The 11,956-nt window shown below is 39.3% G+C and overlaps 1 protein-coding gene across 1 annotated transcript; it reads left to right on the top strand.

Annotated features, from left to right (window-relative positions):
- Window positions 1–694: 694 nt before the first annotated feature.
- On the top strand, window positions 695–4,870 carry fam110c (family with sequence similarity 110 member C). Its single transcript, XM_033648037.2, has one exon. The coding sequence runs from the start codon at window positions 1,014–1,016 to the stop codon at window positions 2,058–2,060; it is 1,047 nt and encodes a 348-aa protein (XP_033503928.2). The 5' UTR covers window positions 695–1,013; the 3' UTR covers window positions 2,061–4,870.
- Window positions 4,871–11,956: the final 7,086 nt, after the last annotated feature.

Raw genomic sequence — 11,956 nt, 5'->3', positions numbered from 1 at the left:
GTGCTCAATAACAGCTGCTTTCTGTTTGAAGTTTGAGCCACTACATGAACAGGCTACTCCAGAGGATTAATGGAACAAATCAACGTGCACTGTGACATTGAGTCATCGTATTTCTACAGTTGGCTGCTTTCTCACTTCTAAACTTTACTAATATCTACTGGATTTCAAAATGTGTGCCATTCATTCCCCCAACCCCAAACGTCCTATCTCACGGTGTTTACTGGAGTTAAAATTACTCAGTTCTTTCTTGGCACATGCTACACTCTTCTACCAAGTTTCATAAGAATTGAGTCAGTAGTTTTTCCATGATCCTGCTGATAACAAACAAACCAAACCAAAAACATTACCTTACTTTGGCGGTGGTAATAATAACCTGATTGTCTTTCCTCTGTGAGTCTTTAGAATTGCACAACACTGTTTTGATGGCACAGATGGCGTTGGCATCCTGTTAATGACTACAATCTGCCTGCCTACAGTCACAGTGGGCAACATCATACACACTGCTCTTCATTCAAGGATGAATAAGCTGGGGAAGCATTTATTGCACAATTACATTTGCATGATAGCCCGCAGTGAGCTTCCTTGATGAGTCAGAGTGTGGTACTGTAAATAAGTGGATAAACGGTAAGTGGAGAGTTCATTGTAAAGGTAGAAACCAGTTTAAGTGGAAGGGGATCGTGTCAGATTTTGTCCTGTATTGAGCAACAAGCATAAAGGCCCATGTTTCTTCCAGGACAAGAGAAAAAAATCAGCAGCAGTGTCAGCTTTCAGTGTTCCCACTTGTGATGGTATCAGGTGTACTTTGAACAGGCTTGTGTTTGGTTAAAACTAGCAGGATGGGTGGGGTAATGTGATGTGGGTTTGTACAGACAAGGTAAAGGCTCCTGTTGTAATGCATGCTCAGGCAGAGAACGGGCTTGAATGGAATCTGTTACCTCTAACACTGGACAGACTGTACCTTAAAGGATTAACTACTCTTTGGAAATAACTGTTTGAATGTTGATAAAACTACAATGGATGCGAGCAGCGATACCTCAAAAATCCTGGAGAAGGGTCCGGAGTACCTTCGAAAGCAAATGGAGCTGGAGAGTGAGACAAAAGGAGGCATGAGTGCTGTGGAGAGGCTTGCTGCAAGTAAACTGAAATATGTCAAAAGCCAACAGGTGGTCAACTCGACCCAGGAGCCAGCGATCAGTCTTGGATTGGCCTCTGTGAGCAGCATTGCGTCTTCTCACCAGAGCTCAAACCATGGTGGGGATCTTGTCCCAGGGAGTGACCCAAAAGAGGCTGAATGTGGTGCACAAATCCCCAGATCGCCAGTAGAGGTACGTCGGTCCAGCTCCAAAAAACGACCAGACTCTCTTCTGCTCTACAGACAGAAATGTGATTTACTGCGAGTGTCAGCGAGTGACCGGAGGCGCCATTTTAAACGTAAGCTGCTGCCCAGCTCTGTGAATAAAAATGTTTCGTTACCTGAGGTGACAGATAAGGAGTGTGAGAGCAGCGAGGAAAAAATCACCACACCTGAGGGAACGGCAAAGGAATGCAGCCGGCGTGTGGCGACCTCTCAGTCAGAGAGGAATGGAGTAGCAGAGCAGCACAGCAAAGAAAACAGGGATTCTGGGACAAAGGTGAAAGCTGGTGCTGGGAAGAAATCTGCTGGTCTCCTGACGGTCCCTGAGATTGAAAAACGGTCTGGCAAAGGGGTCAGCCGTTCCCACTCTGACATCAGCTCCAGGTACTCCAAAAACTTTGCAGACTTTGATGCTTTTTTCAAGTACTGTGGGCTGGAAGGTGAGGTTATCGAGTCTCTGGGGAGGGAGAACTTCTCCGCACGCTCAGATGACACTGCGATATTCATCAGGAGTGTCAGCGTCTCTACATCGGACGACGGCTTCTCCAGGACCAGTGGTGACAGCGACGGACTGATGGAGGAGAAGTTGAATAAGAAGAAAAGTCAAGGGACGTCAGTTATTGAGCGCAATGCGAGGATTATCAAATGGCTGTACAGCTGCAAAAATGCTACAGAGACTGGAAAAAAGCTACGAGACCTCGACTGAGATATGTTTTGTATAGACGATACCGACTCCTGGCTTTCGTTTGTGAAAACCCCAACTTTTGGCCTCAGTTTTTTACCGTATTGTGTCCAGTGTTTGTGTGTCTACATGCCCATCATCATTTCCTTCAGTTTCTGCACATACTGCCTGTGTGTGCCAATTTCAGCTGACACTTCAGAGGACATGAAGATTTGGCGTGTTTGCTTCTGCTCAAACTTGCATAAAGATACATGTTGGGGCCACATGAAAAATTCCCCAGAAACACAAAAGCAGTTCTTTTACTAACATTTTTGCCTAAAAAATAAATATAGTAAATATATATTTACTTGTAATTTTATTTGATTAAACTGTGCATGCTACATTTATCACACAGCTGCAATTTAGAATACAATCCTGTGTTAAAGGTCAAAACTATGTTTACAGTTGAAGACACACAAATCTAGAGGAGAACATAAGCACACATTTTGGGTTGCCAGGTTGTAAAAGAAATAATTTGGCTTGTGTTTTAACCCCACTATTTGGTGATAATGCTGTCACAAATGTTGCCAATCCCTTAATTAATGCTTGTTACACAGCTTTGTTTAATACTTAATACAATGCATCAATAGCAGACTGCTTCTACTGATACATTTCCAATCAAAGACATTTAGTGAAAGATATAAAATCATTGTTAAGGTCCAGTGTGTAGGATTTAGGGGGATATATTGGCAGAAATGGAACATAATATAATATGTTTTCTTTTTTACATAATCACCTGAACATAAGAATGTTTTCATTACCTTAGTTTATAGCTACACAGGAAGCCGGACCTGGTTCACACGGATCGCCATGTCGCCTAGAACAGACAAACCAAACTCTGGCTCTAGATAGGGCTCTACATTCGCATTTTTGCTTCAATCACTGCAGTTAGCAGTCCCTCGACAATAAGCAGCGTCGGAAAACACTGATTTTTTTTTAAATGTGAAACTGCTTTATTTACTGTTTTTACCTGTTTAAATCACCACGTTCGTTTGTTTTGGAGAGGAGGAGACCTCTGTGGATAATTCAGCTCCTGGTAAAAACCTCCTGAACTCCTGGATCTGAAGTTCGCAAGGGGTTGGCGACCCTTCTCCGACATGCCAAACAGTGTAGAAGAAACACTGCTTTATTCAGTGTTTTAATCAGCTTGTCTGGTTGTTTGAAGAGGAAGAGACCTCTGCGGATAATTCGGTAAGAACCTCCTGAACAGTGGGGGAGAAGTTTCATCTGCAATCCTCGCCACTAGATGCCACTAAGCGCCCCTAAATCTTACACACTGGACCTTTAAATCAATATTTTCTTACAAATGATTGATTAGTTTTGTAAGTAGCTGTGTAATAAGCAGGACAATGTACAGCGAGTGAATTTCTACTGCAAAATGAACTCCTTCAGGGTGTTTCAAGACCCCTCCGCTTGGTGCCAGGGTATTGCATCACCCTGACAGGGTTTCTTTCACAATACTGACCTGCTTGCTATACCCTTACAGCAACCTTTAGTTGAAAAATCCTTTACAAGGTGAGCACAGGTCATCACTTAAAGAGAATTACACTGTATATTACCCATTATAAAGACTGTTGGTTAAGTTATGGAGCATTTATAAACGGTATTAGAAAGTGGTACCAGCAATTTCACATAGAGCACATTTACTTTACCCTCTACCGGGTCGTTGCTAGTTTGACCCAGTGCTGAGCACCTTGTCTGACTTAAAATGGGTAAGAATTCATCCAGTATGTTTTAGTGTGTGACTGCGTATGAAACATGTAAGGGTGTCCACTACTTATTCACATAAACTGGGTCTCTAGATCAGGACAGGCATGAAAGTGGTCTTAAATAATAATTTATGTAACCTGCTTCTTGAGGTCATAATCCAATGAGTGCATGCCATTTCCCTCCAGGTGGAAGGTGTACATTCCATTACACACACACACACACACACACACACATACACACACCAGTAAGAGAGATCTGCTTCTCACATTGTTGTGGTCGAGTTTGCCTTGTTTACAGTAATAAAATTTAACGGCAGCCAAACAAAAAAGGCATGTAGCATATGTAGCACGTGTTTATTTTCTAGCCGAAGAGTCCGTTTGTCGCTGAGAGCTGTGTGAGAAGAATGTAGCTGATAATCTGATAGGCTTAAGTCCAGTGACCCGATGTAACTGTATCTCCACTTCCCTCCCAATCTCTGCCTGCTGTTTCTCTTCACCACTTTGTCTCTCTTTCTGTCCTTCAGCCAACTTTCTGATCGGAGGCTGTAACATGAGAAAAAAGGAAAGGACACACTATTGTTGACTCAAACGGAATAACTATCCACTCACACGCTCATTAAACAAACAATATTTGTTTATGTATGTATATGTACAGTGTATGTGAGTAGATGCTTTTTTATTATTATTCAGCTGCGCCCATGTTGTAGACACGCCTTTCACTTTTACCAGAAGCCTGGCTGATAATTTTGTATCGACAAGTCATGTCATGCCCTCTCCTCTTGTTTACTGCCAGAACTTAAAGCTACGTCTTAGAACTCAGTTGATGATTAAATGAGAAAAAGGGCCACTTAATGTTTCATATGTGGTTCAACCTGCAGAAATGTATCAATAATGTGATTATTGACAAAGTGTTTTCATTGTTGTGGGTTTGCAAATGTCTTCTTTATTGGGATTTTTATAGAGTGAAAGTGTTAGTATTAGGAATCCACCACTCAAGACTTAAAGTTTTGCCGCTGCCTGTTTGACATAGTTTTATACTGAAGTACAATAAATGTTTGTACACAAATAAAGTTATTATTTTTCTGATTTTTCTCATTTTCTTGCCAATGTAAATGTATTCATGATAACATATTATGTGATAAAACGAGACGAGACGAGACAAAAAAGATAAGATTAAAAAAAATTGCATTTTAATGTGTTTTGATTGGCTGCTACCTCGGCCATGTCTCTCATATAAAAGAGATTTTCAATCTCAATGGGACTTCCAGGTTAAATAAAGGATAAATAAAATAAGATAAGATAAGGTAAGATTATAGCTGCTGCGCAGCAATAGTCAGGGCCAGGCAATTTTAGGCAATTTTAAGCAAATTTAGGCAATTCTGAGCAACAAGAGGCAGAATAGGAAGACAACAAGAATGTTGCCATTACAATATACATTTTGCATCAGTTGTGGCTTGACCCCTGACACCAAGGAGCACTTTCTATCTGACTGAGATACTTATCAAGGGATAAGTTTTAGCTGTGGTTTCACAAATTGACTAAGCCAGCCACCAGGATGACAGCAGCTGTCAAGGCAGATTTCAAACTGCTGTCATAAATTCAGTTATCAAGACAAAAATCTGAAAATACACATGTTGCATCTAGACAGCATGGAGATGTTGTAATTTGTTTTGTAACAATGATTGTTTTACTCTGTAAGTGAAAAACTGATGTTTAAAAATGCCATTCTTGCATTGACTCCAGTTGTTCACATGAGAGCAAAATTCAAAATGCTGTCAAAAATTCAGTTTTTGATATAAAATTCTGATATATGCCAAACATCATCTACCATGACTCCAAAATTTTGTCAATTTTTTTCATGAACTTTGAAAATTTATTTAGCAAGAATTTGCAAGTATATTTTTACAGTACTGTTTACAGTCAATCTTGATGCACTGTAGGCTCAATTTTTGACAAATCAAAAATCTGTGAGGACAATTTGTGGAGGACAGTCTGAAGATGCTCTGTAGCATGTCTGGCGTCAATTGAGTAAAAATTGTGGGAGGAGATAGGTTTAAGAAGTTTTACAGTTTTTGAAAAAACAGAGTGATCAACTTCATAATTTGCAATAGGTTTAAATGTACAAAAGTTTCTTCAGTATTGGGGCTACATTTTGGTAAAAGTTGCGAAGTTGTAGCACATACGGTCGATTTGTTGTATATTTCAAAGTTTTGAACTTTAGATGCTTGCTGTAGCACCACCATCAGGACTACTGACTTGTCTTTGGAGCTGAGCACATCTGGCATAGGACTGGACCTTTGCGCAAAGTTTGGTGATTTTTCGTGCATTGGAAGTATGATTTCCTCAGAAGAAGAGGAAAGAATGAGCAGGAAAACAAGAGGGTCCTGGCAGGATAAGATAAGAAATTAAACAAGATAAAACACAAAACATGACAGAAATACAATAAAAATAGAATACATAAATTAATCTAAAGCTATATACACTATATACACCTTCCACTTATACAAATACAGATAGTTTTAAGACTCACTTGCTCAAGGACACTTTGACATGCAGACTGGAGGAGCCGGGGATCGAACCGCTGATCTTCTGATAAGTGGATGCCACACATGTAATGTAGAATTATCTATACATAATATAATATAGTATGTATAGTATATATGAAATGAATAAATATGAAAAAGTGGGCTACATATATAACCTGAGGTAAGAGGTACAAAATAGCTGTAAAGTTTTGAGTAGTGGGTGATGGAGACTGAGAAAACAGCAGTGTTGCATTGTGTTATGCAAATGCATGTATGCATGTGTGCACATCTCCTCCTACGATCCTATATGTTATTTAAATATGTACAGACTTGCCTGTATAAATATGTAGCAACTATTGCACTGAATATATGTATATCAATAAGGCCCAGAGTGGGAATACAGTACACAGCATGCTGCATGTTGTGGTTGGAAACTGTCTGACTTTACTGCATGGGGCCTAAAGGGGGCAGTATCTAACAACATGACTGAACCTTATTACTTCCTTAACATCTCAAGAACTCTGTTATGTTGATGCTTTATTATTGCCATGCAACATAGTTGCTGGAAATTGTTTTGGTGCAGCGTGACAGCTCAGTTTCAGTGCAAAGTAAAAGAAGAGTGGAAAAGAATTAAGACTTGATTGTAATTACATAAAACAAGGCACAGAGGAAAAACAAGCACACATAAACCAGGCTGGATGGAAGCCTGATATGTAATGTCATTTTAAGTTCATCTGAAGAACACAATGAAACTGGTTCTGCATCAGTGTTTTGCCAACAAAGCATAATATTATTTAATGGCAGCAGCTATTCAGACCCTGCCCTCCTGTTTTTCAGATGAACATGCACAATAACCACAGCTGTAGACTTGAGCCTCTTTACTTAAATCGGACTTATGTTACAAGACATATTATTGACTTACTTGAGACTTCAATCCCTGAAGACTTGATCTGCAACCTGAAAGCAGAAGGTTTTTAAAGTGCATTATTGTCTTACAGTAATATTGTACCCTACATACAGACCTTAACACACATATACACACACACACGTTAAATAATGAAACACAATAACACATGCACAACAATGTTACAATAATGCACAATAATGATGTAAAATAACATGCAATATATAAGTAAAAACTAGGAAAAGAGGCGGTGGTAATGTAGAAAAATAATATAAACTGGATTATAAAGTGACATATTCTGTCAAAAGCACATTCACTATAGATTTACATATGGAAAATGTGCCATCTATATAATTTTCTATTCTAGTTTGAAAATCTATCCAACATTACAAAAGCCACATTGCGTTACAGGCTTTATAGTTGTGTGTAACAACCTTCATCTCCCTGAAAGTTTAACCATAAAATGCAGGAACAATAACAAGTAAACAAGATGGTGCCAGGCAGGCTAAGTATTGCCTCAAACTCTGAATATTTAAAAATCCCCTCCACATGTGTTAGATTTAGACTCTGCTTTAAAGTAATGATTTGTGTCTGTTTTTTACACCAAAAAAAGTTCAATAACCTCATTAAACTACCTTTTCTCCCTCATTACAGTACTCAGAATCAATGTCAAATATTTTTCCAATCAAAAGTTACCACAGGATTCAAGTCTCCTGCGTCACTGAAAGTTTCAGTCTTAGAAGAGGTTTCAAGTTTCCAGTCACACTTGTGTAAGTTGTTATTGGATCATGCCTGACCTCTGAAGTATGTTGCTTGTACGTAGACGTCTTAAACTCAGATTTAAGTTGAGCATCTTTCCACATTTAACAAAGGAACACAAAAACAGCCTCTAGTGTTCAGACTCTGACTTAATTATTAGGCTTAACACAGCTTTGAAAGAACAGTGTTCTTGTTCTGTATCATTGTGGCACTCAGACACCTGGAATACCTGCGTCATGACTTCAAGAGCATAGCTTTGCAAGCTTTCAATTACTTCACCCTGGAAGAAGTTGAACTACAGCAAAGCTACCCTAAGTAGAAATCTAGTTTGGTTAACTAAAGCTACTTAGAAGAAGTAGTTCAAACTACATGTGTTACTAATTTGCATGTACATATTAAATTATAACAAAATATCATTCAAAAAATTCACATGCCAACAAAAAAAAATGCGGCTAAATTAAACTTGTTGCAATAATTACCCACTTGTTAATAGGTTATACATAAACGGGGGCAGCAGTGGGTCAGCCCATAGGGACTTGGGTTGGGTACCGGAGGGTCGCCTGTTCAAGTCCCCATCCAGACCAAAATATGGAGCATGGACTGGTGGCTGGAGAGGTGCCAGTTCACCTCCTGGGCACTGCCGAAGTGCCCTTGAGCAAGGCACCGAACCCCCCAACCACTCGGGGCGCCTCACCAAGGGCAGCCCCTTCACTCTGACATCTCTCCACTTTGTGCATGTATAGGTCCTGTTTGTGCATGTGTGTGTCTTTCGGACCTGTGTGTAATTGACAAGCAAGAGTGAAAACATTGAATTTCCCCTCGGGGGGATTAATAAAGTAAATAAACTAAACTTAAACCAAGAAAAAAATACATTAAAAATACTAAAAGAAATTATAAACGAATAACAGTTAATTTTTTCACATTTATTATTGCTTTATTTATTGCTGCAGGCCAAACATGATCCTGACAATCTCCATTTGTAAATATGTGTCGCCTTTACACAGAATTTTTTTTTAAAAAAACATTTTGTCAACTACAATGTGTGTCACATGTCACACGGCCTGGGGCTTTTCCTCTAAATTTTGCTGAACCTTAATAGCTGTGGTTAGTCTTGAGTCTTGATTCCAAATCCAAAAAAAGAAACGTCTTGGAGGAAAATAGAGACATTAATAGGTCTTTAACAACTTTGTTTGCTGTCACGACCAACACTGCAAAGTTAAAGGCCCAGTGTGTAAAATGGGTTGAAAACCATTGAAAACAGTGACATCAGTGGTCAAATTCTAGATTGCAGGGCTCACTCACTCACCCCTCTCATCAGGTAAATGACAGTGGCCTCATAGGGACAAAAAGCCTTGCGCAGACACGAGTTTTTCAGGAGTAGGTCTATCTAGCGACGAAGTGAATGTTTATTTAGAAATCTAAACCATGTTACGATATTGTAATGAAAAAGGCCAGTTTATTTGAGCACTCCAAAAACTCCGGTAACACTCCAGGGGGTAAAAGACTCCGTCCAAAACTCTGACTCTTCTAGCGTAACACACACACTCCATACACACATTCTCGTTTATGATACCTAGCGGGCACCCCCTCCCCTCTCTGCTCCGCCAATCTCCAGCCCGCACACTGACTGACAGCGTAGCCTGTAAACAGAGCTCAGCTGTTTATTTAGCCTAGCAATATCTCCGGACTATAGTAGCTGCAATGGACGACTTTGAACGCGATTTTGAGTTTCTTGTAGTGGACACAGACTCAGAGCCATACCTGTTTGAGCCGGAGCATACAGATGAGGAACTCCATGTGTTTGATGCTGAGCGGGTGAGAAGAGAGGCTGAATGCACAGAATAGGATTCGGTGCTACTGCTACCATCGTTGGGGAGATATATCACCAGGAGGAAAAGCGCCGCAGAGAGTGCATCACAAGGAGTGAAGTTGCGTCTTCTTTTCCTCGCAGATGACGGTTCGGGTTCATTCTCTCCTGTTGCGTGGTAAGTGTGGTCCATTTGCAAACTTTATAACTAAAAAAACTTTTCACTACTCTCTATCGACGAACTACTAACACTCTCTGCTATTTCCTCCTCCTTCTTCCTTCCTTCCGCTGTCTTCGTTGGTTTATTTATACACGCAAAACGCGCTCTCTGGCTGGCTGGATTGTCCTCTAGGTCTGCCGTACATACATGGCGGCGCAAAATGGCGACCTCTCTAAAGCAAGGCCCTTGCTATATATATATATAAAAGCATAATTATAAGGCTACGAAAACCAAACGAATTTTATTTTATAGCGATTATACACTTATATAAACATATTAATGGGTAGAATATTCAGATTCAGATTCAGATTTGACAATAAACCATGCCAAATATTACACACTGGCCCTTTAAAGAACCAGATTATCACTGCAGAGCCACCTTGTGGTTAAACATAGTGATGAATGTTCTTTAGTGACCTATCAGTAATGTTGACAGGCTCATTAAGACTTAATAGGCTGTACTATCTTCATTATAAGGGTCAAATATGTTGCAGATTCAGACAGATTTATTAAAATTTGTATTTATTTACTTTTTTTTTTTTGCCAAAAATGGCTCTTCTGATAGCGAAGGTTGCCGACCCCTGAACTATACAGTGTCCTTAAGTTAGATGGCTGCCTTCATTAACTGGAGTCCAGGTGGGGGGATTACACCAAGCAGGATTACTCAGTTAGTTCACTTCTTAAATAGCAATTTGCATGCATCTTTTTAAGTAATTCTAACTCTGAGTCAATCCTACGAGTTTTTCATAATCTGACAAACTAAATTAGTTTAGTATAACCAACATGATTTGCTTTGACCTCGAAAAACATAATTAAGTTGAACCAACTTAACATTTATCCAAAAGTTGATATTTGCTGGCCAAACTATTTTATTTAAGATATTCTAACTTATTTGTTTGAATTCTATCCCACTCAAAAATGTAAAAAATGTTTTGGATTGTGACCAAACTCTTAAAATAGATTGTCAACTGACTACAACACGTTAATGAAACAAACATAACTTTTTAATACTGAAAAACTTCTTTATTTTAAGCGTTATCCACTGACTCCAAGAATCCTTTTGTAGAGTGTAGCAATAATCAGGACTAAAAAATATCATTAATTTACTACCTTGACCTTATACTTCATTCTGCTTAACTTGGGCCTGTTGTCCTCGTTCATGGACACTTCTGTGTGCCATCTAGTGGCAGTAAGAGCACTATACACATGTCCATGTAAAAACAAGATGGCAGCCATCTCTGCCAAGTCAGTCTGCAGCTGACCCGACACAAATATGGACAAGATACAAAACCTGATCACATTTGATGGTTGAAACTTGTTATTTATGATTAATAATGTTTGCAGTTTGATATGACAACAGATTTAATCAATTTTAGCCACAGTAACAAGATAAGACACTGTTAATTAGAAAGTAGCCTACTTGTTTAAAGACACTAGGAATTTATCACCACCTCATTTAAGGACATTGGGACTTTATAATCGTCACTTTTGAGGACACTGAGACTTCATTATTGTCATGTTTGAGCATATAGGGACTATTGTTGACACTGTTTCATTTTTATACTTAAGGTCCTACTAATCCCAAACAAAAGTCATAGGTCACAATAAAGTAAACTATGACACTACCAAGTATGCAATATAAGAGTAGGAAGCTCCCTTAACAGTGTAAGAGTGACCTAGATAAAACACCTTTAACTACAAGGTCTGAACTTCAGGGTTGTGGTTGATTAAGTGAGTTATTAAAACTTTATGATTCTATCTGTTTTAAAAATGTTCCTTATTAACCACATCATCATCATCATCATCATCATTACTCACACAACTGCCCAGTGCCCTGTCCCCATCCCCCATCTCAAAATCAAAACACAAGTACATGTGCGCAGTCCTCTGTCACGTGTAGAAGAAAGCCCCAACAAAACACAAGCGATAAAAAAAGAGAATGACTGACAGCCGCGGC

This window comes from Epinephelus lanceolatus, chromosome 13 (genome assembly GCF_041903045.1).
Source record: "Epinephelus lanceolatus isolate andai-2023 chromosome 13, ASM4190304v1, whole genome shotgun sequence".
NCBI classification, from domain to species: Eukaryota; Metazoa; Chordata; class Actinopteri; order Perciformes; family Serranidae; genus Epinephelus; species Epinephelus lanceolatus.
This window is presented reverse-complemented; position numbering and strand designations above follow the sequence as displayed.

What these genes read in the sequence shown, in the direction of transcription:
- fam110c (XM_033648037.2), top strand. Translation starts at nt 1,014, where the DNA reads ATGGATGCGAGCAGCGATACCTCAAAAATCCTGGAGAAGGGTCCGGAG.